The sequence below is a fragment of the Podarcis erhardii genome (genome assembly GCF_964252035.2).
Source record: "Podarcis erhardii genome assembly, chromosome: Z".
In the NCBI taxonomy this organism is placed as follows: Eukaryota; Metazoa; Chordata; class Lepidosauria; order Squamata; family Lacertidae; genus Podarcis; species Podarcis erhardii.
Window position 1 is genome coordinate 49401493 of NC_138504.1, and position 24735 is coordinate 49426227.

At 48.0% G+C, this 24735-nt stretch overlaps 1 protein-coding gene across 4 annotated transcripts in view; it reads left to right on the forward strand.

Annotated features, from left to right (window-relative positions):
• The window catches only part of LOC309333755 (carboxyl-terminal PDZ ligand of neuronal nitric oxide synthase protein-like), a 225670-nt gene that overhangs the window by 3870 nt on the left and 197065 nt on the right, over nt 1-24735 (forward strand). For 3 of the 4 annotated variants that reach the window (XM_081847609.1, XM_081847607.1, XM_081847608.1), the window contains exon 2: nt 8477-8548. In XM_081847609.1, coding sequence (XP_081703735.1) covers nt 8477-8548 — 72 coding nt within the window. Of the gene's footprint in view, nt 1-8476; nt 8549-13819; nt 13889-24735 lie in introns of all 4 variants that reach the window. The other variant, XM_081847610.1, reaches the window with a different exon arrangement.

Consider the following 24735-nt stretch of genomic DNA (forward strand, 5'->3'; position numbering starts at 1 on the left):
TGTGGGTCTTGAAATCTGGGGGAAGAATATGCAGGCTGTGTTGCTGACACAGAATTCTTCATCAAGCAGAGCAGAAGGGGAACTGGTTCTTTTTAGGCCTAGAGAATGAAGGTTTCCATGGCAAAATTTAAGAAGTGTAATGTGAATATTTGCATTTGAAGTGGCATTTAAGTGATGCCAGCATTTAGGTCCCAGCTTTATAGAGGACTGAAAACAAAGTCTAATATTCCTTGGAGCCTCTAATCATGTTCTTGCCTGCCTGGGCAGCCAGTTGCTGATACCAGCTTGGAATCAAAATCCCATTTGCGTCTGAAAATAACGCAAGCTTCCAAGCTATACAGAACCCTTCACATGGCAGAATGGCAGTGGTATTTTTTGCCAGCTGTTTATTGCTACAACTGTGCTCAGCAGATGGGCAAGAAAACCTCAGTTCTGCCCTGCAAATAGTTCTTTGTCACTCTGAAGGGACACGTGGAATTTGATTTGACCGTTTGACCTGTATTTAGCCTGTCTCCCAGTGTAGGTGGTGCAGAGAGAACCCAAATCAGGATGTGATTATCTTGTGCAAAAGTAATTTGTAAATGCTTGCCAGTTGTGCAGGGATGAGCTCCAAGAGAGTCTTGCGATGTTGACCTCTCTTATGGGCCCAACCTTGTATTAAAGGCGCTCTGGGTGGCAGCAGGATGGTGGGAGGAGCTGTGTGAAGACTGACCTTCGGAGACAATAATGGGTGTTTTGGAGGGCAGGAGTGGGGGCTGGGGGAGAGAGATGCTTTAGATGCCGGACACTGTCATCTGCCCCCTCCCCCTTCTCAAGCTGTGCCACTGCTTTCTTCCTTTTTAAAATAGCCAGCTCCCCTCCCTGGCTGGGAATCTTCCCTTGCCAAACCCTCTCTGTCTTTGTTCCCAAAACCACAATAAATCCTAAGATTGCAGTCCTGGAACCCAGTTGCTAGATAGTTTTAAGCCCTGTGGGATTGAGCCAAGCTAGTTTCTGAGCAAAACCATGCCGAATATGTAACACAGAGAGTGGTGTTTTCTGAAGGAGTTTGAGCCCAGAAGCACATTAGCACTTTTAGAAAATATCTGAAAAAATGGGAAAGGTGCAAAGGGATATCTTGTTGATTTCAGAGGGCGGACGGGCTTTTAAAATGGTAATAGTAAGAATATTATTATTAATAATAATGTGTGGTTTATCAGTCTGTTATTAACAATGGTGCTCATGCTTTTAAAGGAATGCAGATGTTTATCTTCGGATTTCCTTATATCTTGCAAGCTTCCTCAAGCCTGGAATTAACTATTAGAGTGCCTTGGTATTTAATAAAGATTCCCCGAACAGAACTTGTGGTGAAGCACAATAATAGGGTAAAGAAAGCCAAGGTCATCAGTTCTTCATAGGAGAGGGAGATTATAGTCTTGGGAAAACATTGGTCCCTCTCATTTCTTGAGTAGTGATATTCTGATGGACAATCGTGAGAATGATCAGCACCTGAGAGGGGGGGAACAGTGATTTCAGTACATCAATTTCCCCCTTATTATTCAGGGTTATTGGCTTTTGTTGTTATTACAGTGGTACCTCAGGTTAAGTACTTAATTCGTTCCGGAGGTCCGTTCTTAACCTGAAACTGTTCTTAACCTGAAGCACCACTTTAGCTAATGGGGCCTATTGCTGATGCTGTGCTGCCGGAGCCCAATTTCTGTTCTTATCCTGAAGCAAAGTTCTTAACCTGAAGCACTATTTCTGGGTTAGCAGAGTCTGTAACCTGAAGCATATGTAACCTGAAGCATATGTAACCTGAGGTGCCACTGTATTATGTTATGTATTTTGTGTTTTTATTTTGTAATTTATGCTGCAAACGTCCCTGTGATCTTCAGATGAAGGGTGGTATGAAAATTTAATAAATATATAATAATAATAATAATAATAATAATAATAATAATAGTCATAAATTAATTAATGAAGAAGAAAAAGAAGCAGACCCTCATTACTGCAGATTGCAGTCTTCTAGGGGACAGAGCCCTGTGCTTGTTTTGCTTTGTGGTTTGACATTCTTACACATCAGGCAGAGAGCACTGTCTGTTCATCATTTTTAGGAAGGAAATATGTTTCACAGTTTCATGGGGATTGGGGTGGCACAGCTCTGCCTTGGACTGCAGACCCTAAAGTGCCAAAGGTGTCTAGGAGTCTGGTCTCCGTGAAATAAGACGGATTGCAGAGTGCCAGAAAGACCCCTGAGCCCCAATAGAGCTGGAAAGGGGAACAGGGCCTGGAAGCATCTGGGGGTCCTGATCCTGCCTACCTCGCAAGGCTGTTGTGAGGTTAAAATGAGGAAGTGGGAAGCCATATACGCTACCTTGAGCTCCTTGGAAAAAAGGAGGGCTATAAATGCAAACAACAACAACACAGGTGAAACTCAAAAAATTAGAATATCGTGGAAAAGTTCATTTATTTCACTAATTCAGCTTGAAAGGTGAAACTAATACAGTGGTACCTCAAGTTATGTACTTAATTCATTCTGGAGGTCTGTTCTTAACCTGAAACTGTTCTTAACCTGAGATACCACTTTAGGTAATGGGGCTTCTCGCTGCGGCAGCGCAATTTCTGTTCTCATCCTGAATCAAAGTTCTTATCCCAAGGTACTATTTCTGGGTTAGCGGAGTCTGTAACCTGAAGCATCTGTAACCTGAAGCGTCTGTAACCCGAGGTACCACTGTATGTGAGATTGACTCGTGACATGCAAAGCAAGATACGTCAAGCCCTGATTTGTTATCATTGCGATGATCATGGCGTACAGCTTATGAAAACTCCAAATTAACAATCTCAGAAAATTAGAATATTCAAGGAAATCAGCAAAACAAGGATTACAAATTGAGCAAGATTGGACCTCTGAGAAGTAGAAGCACATCTCGCTTTGCATGTCATGAGTCGATCTCATATATATTAGTTTCACCTTTTAGGTTGAATTACTGAAATAAAGGAACGTTTCCACGATATTCTAAATTTTTGAGTTTCACCTGTAAATAACGTTCCCTCCTGCAGCATAAACAGGAGAACAGGTTTGGCAGAGGTTCCCTTCTTGATCTTCTGGATAAGCTGCAGCAACTGTTTCAGCTACAGCTCCCTTCAGCACCAGCCAGTGTGGTAGTGGCTGGCTAGTAATGGTGGGAGTTGGAGTCCGCCAACATCCAGAGAAGAAGAGGAAGAATAAGACTTTGGATTTGATATCCTGCTTTATCACTACCCTAAGGAGTCTCAAAGCGGCTAACATTCTCCTTTCCCTTCCTCCCCCACAACAAACACTCTGTGAGGTGAGTGGGGCTGAGAGACTTTAGAGAAGTGTGACTGGCCCAAGGTCACCCAGCAGCTGCATGTGGAGGAGCGGGGAAGCGAACCCAGTTCACCAGATTACAAGTCCACTGCTCTTAACCACTACACCACAGAGGGCACTTTATTGCTTCTGTACCTGGCCTGCAGGTGGCCAGTAAAGCAAAAACTGGTGCCCTGGGATTATGTGTTTTGCTCCTAGCATAGGTCCAGTTGCAATCATGCGGAGATTTCTGGGCACCAGGTTGGCGGCCGCAGTTTAAAGACCTACCTTGGTCCATAGTTAATTCCATTTCCACTGTGTGTGTTTCTCCTCCTTGCATACTGGGAGAAGTGAATTGTTGCAAGAGCAAGATACAGTCAAGCAATACAGTAGCTAAGATCATGTTGTTGTTGTTTAGTTGTGCCCGACTCTTCGTGACCGCATGGACCAGAGCACGCCAGGCACTCCTGTCTTCCACTGCCTCCCGCAATTTGGTCAAACTCATGCTGGTAGCTTCGAAAACACCGTCCAACCACCTCGTCCTCTGTCATCCCCTTCTCCTTGTGCCCTTCATCTTTCCCAACATCAGGGTCTTTTCCAGGTAGTCTTCTCTTCTTGTGAGGTGGCCAAAGTATTGGAGCCTCAGCTTCAGGATCTGTCCTTCCAGTGAGCACTCAGGGCTGATTTTCTTCAGAATGGATCGGTTGGATCTTCTTGCAGTCCATGGGACTCTCAAGAGTCTCCTCCAGCACCAGAATTCAAAAGCATCAATTCTTCGGCGATCAGCCTTCTTTATGGTCCAGCTCTCACTTCCATACATCACTACTGGGAAAACCATAGCTTTAACTTATACGGATCTTTGTTGGCAAGGTGATGTCTCTGCTTTTTAAGATGCTGTCCAGGCTTGTCATTGCTTTTCTCCCAAGACGCAGGCGTCTTTTAATTTTGTGACTGCTGTCACCATCTGCAGTGATCATGGACCCCAAGAAAGTAAAACCTCTCACTGCCTCCATTTCTTCCCCTTCTATTTGCCAGGAGGTGATGGGACCAGTGGCCATGATCTTAGTTTTTTTGAGATCATAGAGTCGTAGAATTCTTGTGTGGGAAGCAACCCAGGGGATCCTCTAGTCTAATCCCTTGGCCAATAGACATTCTGTTGTGGCGACTGCAACCTGGATTTAAGGTGCCATTTGGCACCTAGCTTATATATCTGAATTTATAACACTAATGCCAGCCTCCCCCTTCTTGGCACTTTCTTGAAATCTGAGTGTTCCTATGTGCTCCATCCACTGTTTGCTGGTGTGCCCATGGCAGCCTTTGCCAAGCTGGTGCCCACTAGATGTCTTGGACTCTAGCTCTCATCAGCCCCCAGGTGGGCTTGATGATACATTGACCCCAAATAGCTTTGAGGCCCCCACCCCAAAAAAAATATTTGGAATTGATTGTAAAAATCAAACAAACCAATGGTGACCTCAGAATGGTTTACAGAAAGAGTGAAACAATGGAATTATCAGTAAAAACACATGAAAAAGCTATTTGAAACATTCAGATCTTAATTTAAATAAGTGGCTGAAAAATACTTGGAATCCTGCAGTGATTTCATGCTCTTTATTGCAGCTTGTAAAACAGTGGCTGAATTGCCCCCCAAACCTCAGGCTTTTATATACATTATTTACACAATGAGTCCCACCTGATTGGCTGATTCTGCTTCCCTCCTGGAGCCTGATTGGTCTTCTCCTGCAGGCCAATCAGTTGTTGCATTCTTAGATCCTACCAGCCTAATAGGCTGATTAACTTCCTCCTGGAGCCTGATTGGTCTTCTCCTGCAAGCCAATCCATTGTTGCATTCTGGGATCCTACCTGCCTATTGTTCTAGGGATCCAAGCTTAGTACATAACAGTGATGAAACTAAAAACCAGATTAAAAGACTTGCCAATGTTCCACATAGCTGAGTAGGCTTAGCATATACCACAACCAGCAAGTTGTGCCTCCCTGGTGTCAAGAGGCAGGGAGTTCCAGAGTATGGGCAACACTGCACTAAAATATCAATTCCGTACAAATTTGGAGCGGGTATTATGTGGCACCCGTAATAATAGTTCAAGTTCCACAGATTGAAGCGGCCGGCTGGGAAATCTTCTGCAGCCGAGTGCTATATGAATTTTATGAAATAAATAAATAAATGGCTTCCCTTCTGGCGCTCAGGTAAAAGACCATTAAGCAGGATTAGAATCCCCATTTCACCTCTAAGGCCCCCCCCCCATCCAAGCTCCTTTCCACCACCCTTATGGATTAAAGAAGGTTGAGCAACTAATCTCCAGTTGAGCAATGTTGGAGTTGGCACCCTCAGTTGCAAGCTTGATGGGTATCACTCGGGTCCAAGTCCGATGGTGTGTGTGTGTGTGTGTGTGTGTGTGTGTGTGTGTGAGAGAGAGAGAGAGAGAGAGAGAGAGAGAGAGAGAGATGGGCAATAGAAATCCTGCCACTGGCGTGCACATTTTTGTACAGGCCTAGCCTGGTTCTCAGTGTCTTCACCTTGCCCTGCCGTGACAGAGCCTCATTAAAACGAGCAATTTGCAAATCAGCAGTCGTGCAGTTATTTCCTCCGGCGGGTACCAATTCCAAGCTAGCTGAGTTTGGCAAGAGGTGGGATTCTGTCGGCTTGGCTTATCTTGCGAGGAGCAGCATAATGCCAGGAAATGGAGGGTGAGGAAATGGAGGCCAAGAACTTTGTTTTTGCAACTCATTTCCACCGCGGGGTCAAGGGTGTTATGACATCCCCAGGATAGGCACACATCAGCTGATATGGAACACCCGTAGGGTTACTCAACAGACCAGAGGGTTGCAATCCAGCTGTTGCAGTGCAAACACAGAGCTCTGTCCCAGCCAGAGTGCTTGCGAACTTTAATGACAGGCACCCAATCTGTGCATACTTGTGTAGGCTTAGGCCCCAGGCTTTCTTAAGGACCGTATCTTCCCATGTGAACCTGTCCAGATTCTGAGATCTTCAGGGGAAACCCTTTTCACAGTCCCACAGCCTTGGTGAGGACATAGGAGAGGGTCTGCTCGGTGGTGGCTACTCCCAGACTCTGGTACTCCCTCCCTAGAGAGGCAAGCCTGGCTCCCTCCTTGTCTTTTTGCCAGCAGCTGAATGCTGTTTAATTCCCACGTGCCTTTGAGAACTGACTTATTGAAAAAGGAAAAGGCTTTGAAATTATGGCTGTGCTTCTTTTTTAAACTGTATTTTAATACATTGGTTTTTAATATTCCTTGAATTCTATTACAGTCGTACCTTGGAAGTCGAACGGAACCAGTTCCGGAAGTCCGTTTGACTTCCAAAACCAAAGTGCGGCTTCTGATTGGCTGGCAGGAAGCTCCCGCAGCCAATCAGAAGCCCCGCTGGACACTCGGCTCCCAAAAATAGTTTGCCAACTGGAACAGTCACTTCCAGGATTGTGACGTTCGGGAGCCAAAGCGTTCGGGAACTAAGCTGTTTGACTTCCAAGGTACGACTGTATAGTATTCAGTTATTGTCTTTATGTTTTTAGCCCGTGTCTGGGGTGTTAGGGGAGGGGTAGTACCTCTGGTGGGGGCCATGTTGTGCTCCTTCTCAGGTAGTTCATCCCCATTTGGTCCCCACCCTGCTCTCAGCTCTCACCTGTGGCTCCTAGAAGCTGCCAGCATGTGACAGCAGCCACAGTCCTGAGAACGGCTTCGAGTGGCTGGCTGCATCAGGCGAGTGTAGCCAATGGGTCACTAACCCTCAGTGAGTTTGGGACTCTATGTGCGAAGACAGGCTCCGAAGGCTTGAGCAGACAAGACAAGACCTCATACCTATGGGACCACCTCTCCTGGTATGTCCCACAGAGGACCTTACGGTCTTCAAACAAAAACATCTTGGAGATCCCGGACCACAGGGAGGTTAGGCTGGCCTCAACCAGAGCCAGGGCCTTTTTGGCTGTGGCCCTGATCTGGTGGAATGCTCTGTCACAAGAGACCAGGGCCCTGGCTCCACCAGGCCTTTGGCCAAGGCACAGTCTGACTCCCTCCTATGGTAATCCTCATAGAACTCTAGCCCAATGGCTGCCATTAATTTGATTCTGAATTGATTTTAGAATGTATTTTAATTAACTGATTGTGATTTTATGTAAATTGTGTTACTTTTACTGTTGTTAGCCGCTCTGAGCAAGGCTTCGGCTGGGGAGGGCGGGATATAAATAAATTATTATTATTATTATTATTATTATTATTATTAAGAGTGGGTCCAACAGTCAAGAAGGTGGTATCTGCACATGCTGTAGAGGGACGTGAGGGGCAGGTGAGGCCAGTCCACCTGGGAAGGTAGCCCACCTGGGAGAAGGAAAACTGTGGTCCCAAACCTTGTAGGATAACTTCAAGAAAGGAAAAAACCCAGGAGCAAATCTTATACAAATCCAGAGTGGCGTCCCCAAGGCTGTTGGATGGCACCTTGTACTCCACCTTCCATCCAACTCCTGCAGCCAAGCGGGTGCCAAACGTATTGCTCTGCTTCCCTTTGGAAAGAGGGGTCTCGTAGTTTGGTCAGCCCAGGACCTCCAGACACACTGCCCAGGATTGTGCCCCGGGAAGCTCACTTTGGTGCTGCTAACACAGTGGTTGGACTTCACCTCCAAAGGGGCACTCCATTGTCTCTCAAGACAGATGGATGCCAACAAAGCCTTTGGATTTTATTTGCGCTGCTTTGATTTGTGAAAGCTGCCTTGAGTCCCAGTCTCTGAAAAAGATGGGCTATAATAATAATAATAATAGAGTGGCACCCCGGGTTACATACGCTTCAGGTTACAGACGCTTCAGGTTTCAGACTCCGCTAACCCAGAAATAGTACCTCAGGTTAAGAACTTTGCTTCAGGATGAGAACAGAAATTGTGCAGCGGCAGCGGGAGGCCCCGTTAGCTAAAGTGGTGCTTCAGGTTAGGAATAGTTTCAGGTTAAGAACGGACCTCCGGAATGAATTAAGTACTTAACCCGAGGTACCACTGTAGTAGTAGTAAGAAATAAGTGTGTGAATGCACTGAGCCCTTGCAGATACCGATGAGAATGGGGCAGATGTGCACAGCATCAAGCTTTGGAACAGGGGCAAATTGTTCCAAAAGTCTTTAACGAATCACTCCTGGCTTTGCTCTCTCCCTTCAGTACATTGGCAGTCTGGACGTGCCAAGACCCAACAGCCGCGTGGAGATAGTGGCCGCGATGAGGAGGATCCGGGTGAGTCATTGCATGCGTCTTCCTTCCTTCCTTCCTTCCTTCCTTCCTTCCTTCCTTCCTTCCTTTCCCCTCCCCAACCTGCAGATATCTTCTGCTTACATTGAGCCGCTCAATGATGCAATCAGAAAAACGTTCTCTTCCCCCTGTGCCTTGTTCTCCGCCACCTCCCAAAGGAAAAAGCACTCTGCCCTTGCCTTCCTTTCCCCAGGAGGCTGGCTGGACTCCACTTCACATACGCCCCCGCCACCCCCACAAATGGCTGAGCCCACAGATGAGCTGCGTTTTCTCCTGGAACAGAAGCCCAGATTCTCTCAAGTGGCTAAGATGGCCTTCTGGGAATGAATGACTGCAGCTTAGGAGCTGTCTTCTGGAGAGTCTGTGGGGGGCACACGTGGCAGTGCTAGACCAGGTGGTGCCTCTGTCCACTTCTGGCTCTGCAGTCAGTTTGCATTTCTCTCTCTCTCTCCTCTCCCGCGGACCCCCCACCACTTTGCCTGACTTGAGGCAAGGCTGACTCTTTCTTGTCAGTTCTGAGAAGGAGAGCGAGGCCAAAGTGTCTCTTTTCATAGACTTGTAGAACTGTAGAGCTGGAAGGGATCCCCAAGGGTCCTCTATTCCAGCCCCCCTGCAGGGCAGGATCACAGTGCAGGAATCCCTGGCAGGTGGCCCTCCAACCTCTACTTCAAAACCTCCAGCAGAGTCAAGTCCACCACCCTCTATAGCTAAGGTGCTCTGGAACTAGCATGGTAACGTGTGTTGAATTTTTCAGCTTCCAGCTTCCAAAAATGGGAGCTGCTAAAAAAAGTTGTGACATGACTTGGGAATTCAGAACATATTGTACAGTCATACCTCATGTTACGTTCTTTCAGGTTATGTCCCTGGGCGACCCGGAAGTACCAGAAAGGGTTACTTCCGGGTTTCGCCGCTCGCGCATGTGCAGATGCGCAAAATAATGTCACGCGCATGCACAAAAGCGGTGAATCGCAACCGGCGCGTGCGCAGGCACGCTGCTGCGAGTTGCGCTCTTTTCATGTTGCAAACGGGCCTCTGGAACGGCTCCCGTTCGCAGCCAGAGGTACCACTATATATTAAGAAGTTAGCATAATTTAGTTTTGCTTGATGAGTTAACAAAATTTTAAAAAACTGACTTTTCTATTGTTTTTGTGGAATTTCTGGGTGTGCAGAACCAGGTCCTTCTGGGCCAGTTCTACAGAAACAGGAGTGGGCCAAGTTTTCTTGGGGGACACAGAAGAGGTGCGCAGCAGAAGCTGCCATATGCAGCCGTGCCTCTTGCCACAAATTCCTGTTTTCAAAACAAGGAGGTGGGGGCAATTTAGATCCTTGGGTTTTACTGGGACCCTTGGCTCCCAGTAGTATTGCATCAGCACCTGGAAGACTGCAGGTCCCCCCCCCCCTCCTGCAACCAGTCCAGCTGCCCCCCAGGGCCTTGGGTTTTTGCACCTGCTTCCACCCGTGAAGCCCCACATCCAGTCTCCAACTTGGGAGGCTGTTAGGGAAAGCCTTGGCAGAGCTCGGTGGGTGGACCAGTGATGCTCTGAGGTGGCCCAAGACCATCTCACCCCTCTGTTCACTGCACCAGAGAGTGCCCCTGCCAGCTCAGGGGTTGGTCACTTGGCTTGGCATACCAGGGGCACCAGGATCAACGTTGGGTGCCCCCTTCCCTAAGGGTTGCAAAGCTGGGAGGGCCCCCTGGCTGGCTGCTTCCAGTCAGAGGAGATAGTACTGGGGGCTGGGTGGATGTGTGGATCTGGCACATAACAGGCCCCTCTGCCCATACCCACCCACCCAGGGTCTCTGGGTGTTTTGCGGCGGGTCCTAGGAAAAACACAAGTGCGGGCACAAGCCCTCACCCACCACCACCATTGCAATTCACACCAAAATCCTGTTGCTTTCTCTGCTTCCACCCCGCTGTGCCAGCCAAAGGCCCTCCAACCCTGTTTTCCAACAGCTGCCTGCGCTCAGGTGCCTTGCAGGGGTTCTTCCTTAGGCTGCCCCCCTCCCTGTCGTCCTGTGGGCTCTGTAGGCTGGCATCCGCTAATCCCCTAATCAGCTGTGCTGAGTGGCTTTATGAAGCATCCTCCTTGTGTTCTGGGCCAGCTATTCCGCCCTCCCCCCCTTCCCCCTCCCCTTTTATAAAAAGGCTTCCGAGATTTAATAAGGAGGAAGGCATTCCTTGTGTTCACATTTCCCAGCTGGGGCTCGGCGTGGGCGCCTTGCTTGTGACAGTTAATTGGCAGTTAGAAAGGGGCTGGGGGTGGGGAGGCCAGGCAGCGGCGTCAGTGGAGGAAAGGAGGACGGGACCTATGTGCTCCCAAGCAAAGCAAGGTCTACGTGACAAATCCTAAAGCAGTTTCAGGCATGCCAAAGGTCTATAAAATTGTGTGTGGCGTGGAGAAGGTGGAAAGAGGAAATGGCAACTCCCTTTCTCCGTCCGTCAGAACTTGGCACCCAGTGAAGCTAAATGATAATAAATAATAATAATAATAATAAATAATAATAATAATAATAATAATAATAATAATAATAATAATAATAAATTTTTATTTATACCCAGCCCTTCCCGGTTCAACAACCGGGCTCAGGGCGGCTACAAACAAATTTAAAACACTTAATTATAAAAGCAGCATAAAATACAGTATAAAAACATGAATAACAATAAAATTCAAAAATCAATTAGATAATCCCCAGGGCTAGCTGGCTGAATTGGTCCTACTTGGGCCAGCGAGGAGGCCAGGGGAGAATTAGCCTTGGGGTCTCAGAGCAGGTGATCTTCATAAAAGGGGAGGGGGAGGGAAGAGAAGGGAAATAATGATGGAAGATTCAGCTTCCAACATAAAAGGGAGTTCTTCTCTGCACAATGCATAGTTAACCTGTGGAACTCCCGCCCACAGGAGGCACATTCATGGAGGAGAAGGCTGTCCATGGCTCCCAGCCATGATGTCCACAGTGGGAGACAGCAATGTTCAGGCCCAGGCAGAAGCAGGAGAGGAGCTTGAGTAGACTTGCCCTGCATCTCAGAGGACTAAGCTGGCCAGGGCTCCCCGCCAGGAACATGCCAGACATACACTGTCATGCCAAGATTGTCCCATGCCTCCCAGCTGACTTGGGAACTCTTGCCCTGGGCCTCAGACAAGCTGTGCACAGGCCTGGCTATGCTTCTGAAACCACAGAAAGGGAGAAGGCTCCATGCTTGGGTTCTGTTTGCAGGTTTCATCCAGGCACCGAGAGGCTGGCCTAGATGGGCCATGGGCCTGACCCAGCAGCGTCCTCTTATGTTCAGCACCAGGCTCCTGATCAAGACACCTGGAGGGATGGGAGCTGTAGTTTTCTGAAGGGGGTGCGGGTGCTTGCAAGGAGGGTGGGAAACTCTAGAGAAAGTTTTCCGAATCCTGTGCTAAACTGCAGTCTCCAGAGTCCTTGTGAGGAAGTCTGCAATAAGAGCTGAACATTTTAGGAACCTTTGCCAGCCAAATATGAAATGTCATAGGATCGGACTGACATTTTTAAAATGGTTTGCAAATGGGATAAAACAATGAAAATATCACTGAGAAGAATTAACAACAATAATTTAAGACCTTTGGGAAGTTAAAATAATGATGGACTAAAAGCAGATTAAAGCTCACACCAACTTTCTAAACTTCTGGGTTGGCATGTCTAAACAAAAATGATTTTAGCAGGCACCAAAAGGAGTATAGTAAAGGTTCCTGACATCAGGTAGAGAGTTCCAAAATTACAGGTGCTGCCACCCTACGAGATCGAGATCCCACAAATGCCGGAACGGGTATGATGTGGCCAGTTCCACAGATCGAAGCAGGCGAGTGGGCATATATGGGGCAATTGACAACAAACAAAGGCAAAATATTTGCACACTGACTCTCGGCAGTTTTAAGGCATCTCTTTCTTACAAAGGTGCTGGATGTGAGATTTGGCTTCAGTGTTTCAGGGCAAGATGCTTTACTTTGAAGCCATGCTGGTAAAGTTTTCCATAGCACAGGTGTCCCCCTTGCCTCCTACCTGCTGCTCAGGGTGGGTGGGGAACCCAAAATGAGCGGTGGGAGCCCTCTGTTCTTTTGAGAGCTCCTAGATCCACCCAGAGACACAGCCATGGCCCCCCTCAGGCTGGTTTCTTGGCAAGAGGTGTTCTTTAACAAACAGAGAGAATGCTCAGCCCTTGGAGCAGAATGTAAATTTGGTGCTTGCTGTGTTGGCTTGACATTAAGGCTAAGCTAAGCCTGCATTTAAATGTGTGGGGGGTTTTCTGCGTTAAAAATTGCCAGCCTTTCTCCTGGATTATTAGTAGCCTCCTGGAGCCACAGACTTTTTCTGCGACTGACTGAGCTGTAGCTAATCCTCCCTCCTCCCCAGCCAATTCCCCCAGCTTTGACAGTGACAGCGGATGTCATTATTCTTGCCGCTTGAATATTAAGTGGGGCGGCGATTGGTGCGCTCCTTGGCAAGAGCATCCTGGCCCCCCATTACATTCTGGTTCTTTGTAGCCTATGCTTGCTTTCAGAGCCTGGGGATGGTTTAGGAAAGGGCCTCACCCTGAGACCAGCTGCTGGTCCATCTAGCCCAATGTTGGTGTGAAGGAATAATTGGTGTGAAGGAAGCTGCAGACTTCCAGGCGTGGCTGGACTACAACTCCCATCCTCCCTGGTTGTTGGCCACACTTGCTGGGGCTGATGGAAGTTGTAGTCCAGTAACATCTGGAGGACCAAGGGTTAACCCCCCCTCCCCTCGGGTCTGGTCTCCCCTCGGGTCTGGTAGCCTCTGCCTTCCAGGGCCCTAGGCCAGGGACATTCCCAAGCCCTACCTAGAGATTAGTTTTATTTTAGGGGAGGTTATTTGTTTTGATTTGTTTTGTTATGTATTTTGCATTCTCACTCTACAGTGGTACCTTGGGTTAAGTACTTAATTTGTTCCAGAGGTCTGTTCTTAAGAACCTGAAACTGTTCTTAACCTGAAGCACCACCTTAGCTAATGGGGCCTCCCGATGCTGCCGCGCTGCCGGAGCACGATTTCTGTTCTTATCCTGAAGCAAAGTTCTTAACCTGAAGCACTATTTCTGTGTTAGCGGAGTGTGAAACCTGAAGCATATGTAACCTGAAGCGTATGTAACCCGAGGTACCACTGTATATGCTTATGTTGTAAACAACCCTGTGATCTTCGGATGAAGGGCTTTATACAAATTTAATTAATGATGGTGATTATGATGATGATGATAATGAATATCTAACCTTTATCTCCCAGGAGCTCAAAGTGGAGTGCATGGTTCTTCTCCCCACTCCTCACTGAATCCCCACAACAGCAACCCTCAAGGTAGGTTAGGCTGAGTGGCCCAAGGTCAGCCCACGAGAGCTTTGTGGCTGAGTGGGGATTTGAACCCTGGACTCTCCCGGGTGCTTATCTGAAGCTGCAACCACTACACCATGCTGGTGCTCGGCTACTGGGGATTGAACTTGCAACCTTATGCATGCAAAGTGGATGATCTAGCATTGAGATACGACTCTTCTTATGCCGCTCACGGTGTTAAACGGAACAGGTTGCACTTCATGGCAAGATAATTCGTTCAGGCTTTGCCTCTGGAGGTGCAGTGTCAGGGCAAGGCCAAAGCAAGCTCAGAGTGCCTTGCTAGGACCTGGGAGGCCAGGGTTCAAATTCTCATCTCATCTATCAGGCTGTTGCCTCTCAGCATGACCTACCTCGCAGGGATGTTGTGAGAGGCTAACATGGGAAGAGGGAGAGCCAGGCATGCCATCCTGGAGGAAAAGGTGAGATAGACATGCAAAATATAAATCTATTAACCCACTGAGAACCCAGGTTAATACATAGGAAGCAGAGAGACAAGCTGGCACTGAAACCATAAATCACATTTTCAGAATAAGTAAATAAACCAAACAGAGTTGAAAGTCAGAAGGCAGCGGAGCCAACCTTGCAGCCGTATTCCTACCAGCAATCAGGAGCCTTGCTTTAAAAGAGAGGATTTAACCTGGCACCTGAATGCTACAATTGAATACACTTATTTGGGGGTGCCACCAGCGAAAAGGCCCTACCCCTTGGCATGTGTGTTTGGGGGTGGGAAGTTCATGAAGAACTGCATCAGAAGAAGGTTTTTAAGGCCACCTATAGGGCTGCCATTTCCCTGCCTGTTTTATCCTTTGCAAACAACCCTCCGAGGTAGGCTTGTCTGAGAGAGAGGCCTCCAGTTCTTTCAGCCTGGCATGTAACTGCAGCACCGGTGGTGAGGAACATCTGTGGCACTCCAGATGTTGTCAGGATCCCAGCACTCATCAGCCCCAGCCACATGGAGGCCTATGCCCCACAACCGCTTCACTACACCTCCCTGACTCTCAGTGTGGGCTAATTGAGGGTGGGAGGTTGATGGATCAAGCCTCTGCCTTTTAGCTGATGGAAACATTAACCAATTGATTGAGTCAAAGTTAAATGAGGACAGTACAAAACCTCAGCAAAGTTTCCTTGTTCAGGACCATCGAGGACAGGCAGAGAGGTGACAATGAAAAGACAGGCCTGTCTAGACCAAGCAAAGTGCCGTATTTTTCGCTCCATAAGATGCACTTAGTTTTTTAGAGGAGGAAAACAAGAAAAAAAAAAATTCTGAACAAAACAGTGGATGTATGATTTTTGTGGTTCATGCTGTGGCCACAGACATGATATGTGATTTGACGGTGAGTTTGGGCTAGCCTAATGCAAAAAGCCTGAGGATCCAGGTGGCTTTGTAACCACGTTTTTGCACCATTGTGGCCTCATGAAACAGTGGATGCATTTTTTTTTTTTTTTTTTTTTTTGGTGCAGGCTGTAGCCATGGACATGCTATGTGATCTGATGGTGAATTTGGGGTGACCCAATGTAAAAATCCTGATGATCCATGGGCTTTTACCTCCCTGCTCCCAGGCAGCCTCCTTTATTTCTAGTGTCCCTTATCTCGCTCCTGATCGCTTGCCCATCAGTGGCTTTGTTTCAACACCCCCTTCCCTCTTTCCAAAAAAAAAAAGCATGATCTGCTTTTCGCCCCTGGGCAATTCGGCTCCAGGGACCACGCATTCGCTCCATAAGACGCACACACATTTCCCTTTACTTTTTAGGAAGAAAAAAGTGCGTCTTGTGGAGCGAAAAATACAGTAATAGCACTGCTGTATTCTCCCTTGGTCAGGCCACAACTGGAGTCCTGTGTCCGGTTCTGGGCACCACAGTTTAAGAAGGATGTTGACAAGCTGGAAGGTGTGTAGAGGAGAACAACCAGGATGATCAAGGGTCTGGAAACCAGGCCTTATGTGGAGTGGTTGAGGGAGTTGGGTCTGTTTAGCCTGGAAATAAAGGCAATTACCAATTTAGACATGTCTGACTGATATGCGATTGCACACACACACGTGCAGCGCTAAACCTGGAAGTGACCTGAAAATGTCACCAAAATGCCACTAGAAGGTTGGGGCAGTGTGGAATGGAATGTTTACCATGAGCCCCACTGGGGTCCAGAATGTAACCCAAAGAAAGACTGCCTGGACCTGGAGGGCTGTCACATGGAAGATGGAACAAGCTTGTTTTCTCCTGCTGTGGAGGGTAGGACTCGAACCAATAGCTTCAAATTACAAGGAGTTTCTGACTCAGCATCAGGAAAAACTTTCTGACAGTAGGGGCCGTGTAACAGTGGAATGGTCTCCCTCGGGAGATGGTGGACTCTCCTTCCTTGGAGGTTTTTAAGCAGAGGTTGGATGGCCATCATGGATGCTTTAGCTTGTGATTCCTGCATTTCAGAGGGTTGGACCAGATGACCCCTGGGGTCCCTTCCAGTTCCACAGCTCTGTGATTTGACACTTTTTTGGGTCCTAGGAACTTAGTGATGTAACCCTGAATGCGTCCCTGCTCAGTAACTCCTTTGGAGAAGGATGTGCTTCTGTAGCAAACAAAGGTCCCGCTCTGCTAAGCCCAGCAATTTTGGTTACCATTGCAGCTGCCCACCCCCCCTCGTCTTTTGTCTTCTGGGTGACATTCCCGGGGTGGTGGGGCTCCTGGTGCTGTTGGTTGCCAACCCTGTAGGGATATCCTGACAAGTTGCAGTCCTGAAGATGAGGTTGAAAGCTCTGAAAGTCATGGATTCAGTACAGGCAGTGGGCCAAACTGATCCTCAAGGAGCAGCTATGAGCTGCAGATCTCAGCCACGGGAAACTGGCTATGGAGCACACACAAAACAAGTTCCTAGCCCTCTTAGGCGAGAATAAGCATTTTATAGGGAAGCTTTTAATGTTTAACAGACCACTGTATTTTAATACTTTGTTGGAAGCCATCCAGGGTGGCTGGGGAGACCCAGCCAGATGGGCGGGGTATAAATAATAAATTATTATTATTATTATTATGCAAAAAAAAATCTGAAGCCAGTTGAAGAGAAGCTGAGTAAGGTTTAGCATAACCAAGGGGGTGGATTCAGTGCCCTGAAAATCTCCCATCTCCCCCACTCAGCGACTAGAAAATTAAGGTAAATTACTCTCCTACTGTTTGCCTCCAAGTCTGCTTTAGCTTGCAGAGTTTGTGGCACAAGCTTTTGCTCTTGAGCAAGGACGAAAAGAGCAGAGATGCTGTCCTTTGGCCTCCTTGCTCTGCTGCCTCAAAATTAATCTGTTCTCCTCTCCTACGCCTTAATTGTTAATAGAGAGGCAGGCGTGACTTTTCCCCAGAAGGGTCATTATTCTATGGGTAAGTCAGGTCCAGAGCCAGTTCAGTCGAAAGGTGCATGCAGGAGCATTCTAGCAGTGCATGTGTGCACTTCCCACCCCTCACCCTGGGGGGACTGGTTTTGCCGCAGGCTTTCTGTTGGAAACCACACAAGGCTCTCCCAGTGACACCCTCTGTAAATGTGGATTTGCATGATGCTATCATGCGAAGTCAGTGGAGAATTCATATTTTGTTCCCCCCTAAAAAACCCTACTGGAATTCTGTCCCTTTGGGGGAATGGTTAGGAGGGGCCAGGGCCGTCTTAAGGATATTTGGCGCTGTGGTGCAAAGATCCCTCTGGCACACACACACCCTTTCCCAGAGTTTCAGCCTTTTTTAAGGGCTGGAGGAGGCGGGCAGCTCATTCGGTGTTTCCCAGACTCTCGCCTGGCGCCTTCCAGAACTTGGCGCCCTGCGCCACTAGCCTCTCTGGGTAAGGCAGATCTGGGAGGTGCATTGCAATAATACAACTGCAGGCCTCATTCACAGGCAGCTTCACGTGCTGATTGCATTGGGCGCCTTTTTGCAGTATTGCAGCAGCAGCACCCTACAAGCCAGGAGCAACACCCCCCCCCCCAAATAAGGCGTCAGGTTTCAAAATGTTTAAGAGCCTCTTCAGAGCTTCAGCAGCACGATCCATTGTCTCTTGAGACAGTTTGATGCCAACAAAGAGCATAAGAAGAGCTTGCTTCTACTTTATAGGTTATCTTTCAAGAAGTGGCTGTTTTCTGTAGTTTGTGCAAGGTGCTGAGAGGCGTTAGGAGACCCACCCCATTCCCCTCATAGAACTACAGTTCCCAGAGTGGTTTAACAAATGGGTGGTGGAGTCAAATTGTTTTCTCCTGCTCTGGGAGGTAGGACCCAATCCAGTGGATTCAAATTTCAAGCAAGGAAATTGAGATTAAACCTCTAGTACAGCATTCTGTGCTCACCAAATGCCACAGTAGGAACGCCCCCCCCCCCAAAAAAATTAGGACCTGACTGCAACAGAGTCTGAAGGCATAGGCCCTTTCTCAGTGCCTGGAAGTCAGTAGCCTATTTCCTCTAAATGTGGAGGGATGCTTCACTCTGCAGCAGTGAGTTCCGTAGGCACTGCATCCCATTGGCTTTGAGAGACTGCCCTCAGTTCCAGAACAATGGGAGAGGGAGAAAACCCCCCCTCTCTATCTGCACTCCGTCAGCAACCCACCTGGCAGGACTGTAAGGAAGACACATACGGAAGAATGAGGACTATATGCAAGTTATCTTTGGACTATCTGGGTATTCTACTTTTTCAGTGGAGAGAGGGCTTTGCATAGGCAGGGCTCTTTAAAAATAATTATTATTATGTGCCAAGATAACCTGAGCTCAGTTCATGATTATGCAAATCATGAAGATTTGCATGCATTTTACATAATTCTACATTTCATCATGCAGAATGAGGAGCCCTCACCCCTGGCCTACCGAAAGCGTTGCTTAGCCCCCCTCCGTTTCCATCCTTATCGCTGCAAGGGCAAAAAAAAATATGGCCTTTTTTATTAGCAATAGTAGAATAGAATAGAAAGCTAAAATTATGATGCATTCCCTTGGGGTCGCTCCAATATATGGTGGCTGCCATTGCCATGGCCATCTCCTCCTGTCAGAGTGATGGTCACTCTGTTAGCTGAGAAGAAAATGCCACAGTTATGAGATCACGTTCCAGGGATGATTGATAGCAGATGGACTGATGGATCAGCCTGCAAAACATGTAATCTCTAAGCAATGGTGACCTTTTAATGCCATGCTCAGAATTGCTGGAACTGGATTCCCAAGAGCCGTGTGGGTGGATGGGGGGGGGGCGTGCCTGGTGCTGGCGCAATCTCTGCAAGCTTGTGTGAATGCTGATTTGGGTTAGCCAAGGAGGGGTCAAGGAGCTAAACTAAACATGATGGATAGACCTCATCTGGGGACACGGCTGCTTTGGGGACACGGCTGTCCGTGGGGAGGGGAGGGGGCACAGATAAGCCATATCTTTTAATTTTAATTTTAATTTTAAAGAGTAAAGGATATAATACAAGCCCTTCTGCATCAAGCCAGTGGCCCACTTACTGCAGCATTTTGTACTCACGGTGCTGAACAGATGCCTATTGAAATCCTGTACACAAGACCCAAGCACAAGAGCCATGCTTATTGATTTTACTTATTTCATAAAATTTATATAAATGTAAAAAATCACCGCCACCAAAAAACCAAAAAAAGAATAAAGTAAAAACAGCCAACGCTTATTTAAAACGTTAAAAAAAAGTAGTATCGGCAATAAATTAAAAACAGATTAAAACATACACCAACGTTCTACATGTCTGGGTAAAGGTAAAGGGACCCCTGACCGTTAGGTGCAGTCGTGACCGACTCTGGGGTTGCGGCGCTCATCTCGCTTTATTGGCTGAGGGAGCCGGCGTGCAGCTTCTGGGTCATGTGGCCAGCATGACTAAGCCGCTTCTGGCAAACCAGAGCAGCGCACGGAAACGCCGTTTACCTTCCCGCCAGAGCGGTACCTATTTATCTACTTGCACTTTTGACGTGCTTTTGAACTGCTAGGTTGGCAGGAGCAGGGACCGAGGAATGGGAGCTCACTCCGTCATGGGGATTCAAACCGCCGACCTTCTGATCGGCAAGTCCTAGGCTCTGTGGTTTAACCCACAGCGCCACCCGCGTCCCTACATGTCTGGGTAGGGTTGCCTAAATGAAAATGGCCTTAGCAGGTGCCGGCAACAATACAGTGTTCTGACAAAGCATTGTGGATCCGTTATAATTATGCATAGGATCACACCAAGATTCTTGGGTGGCAGGTGTTAATCACTGTGTACACAGTGCAAAAAAGGACTGTGGATGCAGTCAGCGCATGAAGATTGGCTTTGTGCAGTGTCTGGTCAACGCAGTGATGGAATCATAGAGTCAATAAGAACCTTAGAGACCATCTTCTCCAACCCTTGCTTAGGGCAGGGCAGGCAATTTGTTTTCTCCTGCTGCAGAGGGTAGGACTCGAACCCATGGCTTAAAGTTACAAAAAAATGAGATTCCGACTAAACATCAGGAAGAACTTTCTGACAGTGGAACAGTCTCCTTTGGGAGGTTATGGGCTTTCCTTCCTTGGAGGTTTTTAAGCAGAGGTCGGTTGCCCACCAGTCAGGGATGCGTTAGCTGAGATTCCTGCATTTCAGGGGGTTGGACTATATGACCCTTGGGGTTCCTTCCAGCACTATGATTTTGACTCCTTGGAATGCTGGTTTGGTTTTTTTTTTAAACTGCCCCTGTTCTGATGTTGCCTGTGCTCCCCTTCTGAGCCGGAGCCTAGAGCCAGCCAGTGCTGTACTGACAGATGAACACAGGCGTGGCGAGTCACGAAATGCACCCCCCGGGGAGGTGGCCAAGTCCTGGGATGGGGGCAGGCTGTGCATTACTGCACGAGGGGCGTGGGGTGCGCTGGCTGCTTTAGGAACGGTCTGTGTCGTTATGCCATCTGGGCCCCGGCTTGTGCCAGCACACAGAGCGATGCAAACAAGGCATCCCGGCGCCAGGAGGTGAGCGTGGGAGCCGGAAAACGGAGGCTTTTTTCTCAAGAGCAACATCATCCTCCGTTCACAAAGAAGCTCATTTCGGGAGGTTGGCCTGGCTTCCAAGAAGGGGTGAGCAGCCCAAGATTCTTCCAAACCAGCATTCCAACCCTTGTGAGGACCACCCCCTGGGAAAAGCCTAACTGCGCTGTCCAGACATCTGTCCCCCACCGCACCCTCCAAGCCCTACTAGCTTAAAGCAGGCTGCTTCAGTTTGCTGCATGGTGGGGCCATGCATGCCAGCCCCCGACCCCACGCTTCGTTTTCCTCCTCCAAATGTCCTGCCTTCCATCTCTGCTTCTCTTCGGGGAGTCCTTTCTGTGAAAACTGGCTCAATGGATTTTTGTTCTTTTCCCGTGCTAAGTGAATGAATCTCTCCCCACCTCTCTCTGGCTTGGAAATCCATGCAGCCCGAAATATCTCCTTTGCAATGAAGGGAAGAGGGAGGTCGGGTGTGTGTGGATGGGTGGAGATGCATTATTTAGTATCCAGGATGCGCTTGGCGCCTTCTCTGCCCACACAAGACAGCAGCATTAGGGATTCTCCTTGTGTCTGCAGTGCCTCTGCAGAAACGCCTCTTGACTGCCAAAGGGAGGCCTGTGCTCATTAAACTCCCCCCTCCCCCCACCAAATAATTCTGATGAGGCTCCATCCATCACGCTCTTCTGCAAGCGCATTTCATTCTGCAAGTGGGACATGACTGATGCTTGTGAAATCATGTGCAGCCCTAAGAATTGTGTACAGGGGAGGTTTTCACCTTCTGGCATCCTATTTTAGCTCAGGGTGGGATTGGTGGGGAGATCACCAAATGAAATGCACGTTTCACCAAATGAACATGTTTCATGTGCCAATGGACTCCGCTGCCATGTTGAGGGTGTTTTCTGGCATATATTAAGACGCAAGCGCATGGCTGGTTGGCTCCCACCGCATCATACTTCATTTGGTACTGATTTGGTACATACTGATATCCACTACTGCAAGGCCTCGTTGTTCCTGCAAGAACAGCCATCCTGTTGTCTTGTCTCACTTCAGATAAAACTCATTCGGGTTCAAATGTCGTATCCAGCCATGTACTCTGGATCTATAATAGCAAGCTGCCACCTGACTCTTTGTTTTGCTTCGTTGCAAAATATTTAAACCACTTAGTAAAGTTTTTTTTTTTTTCTAAATAAAAACTTTAACAACAACAACGAAAGATCAGCAGGGTGGAATCTACACATGTGAAAATGCTTTTTTAAAAATTGTTTTGAAAAATGCATTGAATCTGCTATAGCTCACAGTCGTCATCTAGTGTCACGATTGTATATTGCACTTTGCAACACATTCAGAATGTTTTATTTGCAGCTGTATAGCTGAGTCCCGGCGGGACGCGGGTGGTGCTGTGGGTAAAACCTCAGTGCCTAGGACTTGCCGATCGTATGGTCGGCGGTTCGAATCCCCGCGGCGGGGTGAGCTCCCATCGTTCGGTCCCAGCTCCTGCCCACCTAGCAGTTCGAAAGCATCCTTAAGTGCAAGTAGATAAATAGGTACCGCTTTATAGCGGGAAGGTAAATGGCGTTTCCGGCTGTGCTGGTGCTGGCTCGCCAGAGCAGCTTCGTCATGCTGGCCACGTGACCCAGAAGTGTCTCCGGACAGCGCTGGGCCCCGGCCTCTTAAGTGAGATGGGCGCACAACCCTAGAGTCGGACACAACTGGCCCGTACGGGCAGGGGTACCTTTACCTTTACCTTTACCTTTACCTTTACCTTTACCTTTAGCTGAGTCCCAGGTAAATTCAGATAATATTTTATGCATGCATTTATTTATTAAATTTGTATACCACCCTTCATCCATAGATCTCAGGGTAGCTGACGGCATAAAAATACAAGATAAAAACACAATATACATAATAAAAACAAGAACAAAAGGGGGGTGAGAGATTTAAAGGTTTTTTAAAAAATGATTTCTTCACAAAGCTAACTTTTGGAGTTCACTGACACAAAATATCGTGAGGGGCAGTGGCTTAGGAGGCTGTTGAAAAGGATTATATAAATTCATGGAGAAGCGGTGTCTATTTACGGGCTAGTGGTCAGGGCACCTAAATGAAGCATCCATGTTAACACAAAATCTACCTCTGAATACTGCCGGTTGGGGACAGCTGAGATCCTGAGCCCTGCACTTATGGCCTTCTCAATCTGGCTAGTTGCTGTTGTAAAAATGAGAAATTTTGGTCAGATCTCTCACAGGCTCATAACAGGGAAGTCGGTGGTGGTGTAGTGGTTAATTGTTGGACTAAGACCCGGGAGACCAGGGTTCAAATCTCCTTCTTGGCCATAAATCACTGACTCTCTGCGTAAGCTCTACCTCACAGGGTGGTTGTTTTGAGGATAAAATTGGGGGGGGGGGAGACCCTATGTACTTGAGTTCTGGGGGGGGGGGATGTGAGATAGAAATGCAGTAAATGACTGCATGAATGTTCTCCACCCCCACACCAATAAAAGTTCAGGACTCTGATCATATCTTGCCTGCATGGGATTAACGGTGCCCAAAATGCTTTTTGTGCAGCTGCGGTAAACATGTTTTGCCAGTTAAGCTCTCCGTTCTGGAGGAGGCGGGTGCCCATGTGCCCAGTGGGCATCTCCACCTGGGCAGGTGCCTGGCGGTGGTTGTCTCAGGGTGGGTGGGGGGTGGAGTTGAGGTCTTTCTGTGGCTGCTTTGGTCCTCTGAGATGGAAGCTAGGCAGAGGGAGAAGGGTGGTACTATTACTGGCTTTCTAAACAGGGGCAGGATCAGGGGGAGTGCTGCATGGAGGTTGCTGTTAGGAGTCTCTTAACACTCCTGCATCTCACGGGGTTGGGCTAGATGACTTTTGGGGGTCCCTCCCAACTCAATGATTCTGTCTTCTTTGTGGAAGGGGAGTTGTGCATTGGAATGCAGGCCCATAAGGAAGTGTGAACCAGAAGGGAAGTGCAAATGGAGGCAGAATCTGGCAGGGCCAACTGTGTTTTGTATGCGAAAGAAAAAGTAGGACTGGTTTCTGTGTCCTTTACATGGTGCAAATATTTTTGTTGGTCAAGCACCATTTATCCCGATATGGAGTTAAGGCTCCAAAATGCTGGGAGTCCTTTTCACACACACACACACACACACACACACACACATCATCATCATCATCATCATCATCATCATCATCATCATCAATAATTATTCCTAGCCTGGCAGAAGTGGAATCATAGAATGGTGGAGTTGGAAGGGATCTCCAGGGGTCATCTAGTCCAACCCCCTTCAATGCAGGAATCTCGGCTGAAGTACCCCTGACAGATGCCCACCACCTTTTGAGTTAACGCATCCCACTGTCACGCAGCTCTTACTGTCAGAAAGTTCTTCTAATGTTTAGCTGGCATCTCTCTTATTGTCGTTTGAATCTACAGTGGTACCTCAGGTTAAGAACTTAATTCGTTCTGGAGGTCCGTTCTTAACCTGAGGTACGACTTTAGCTAATGGGGCCTACCCGCTGCCGCCGCGCCGCCTCATCCTGAGGTAAAGTAGTACCCAAGGTACTATTTCTGGGTTAGCGGAGTCCGTAACCTGAAGCATCTGTAACCCAAGGTACCACTGTACTGGTTCAGGTCCCAATGTCTGAAGGAGCTGCAGATGTCAGTCTTGCTCAAACTTCCAAGTGGTTTGTTGTTGTTTAGTCATGTCCGACTCTTCGTGACCCCCTGGACCAGAGCACGCCAGGCCCTCCTGTCTTCCACTGCCTCCCCCAGTTTGGTCAAACTCATGCCGGTAGCTTCGAGCACACTGTCCAACCATCTCGTCCTCTGTCGTCCCCTTCTCCTTGTGCCCTCCATCTTTCCCAACATCAGGGTCTTTTCCAGGGAGTCTT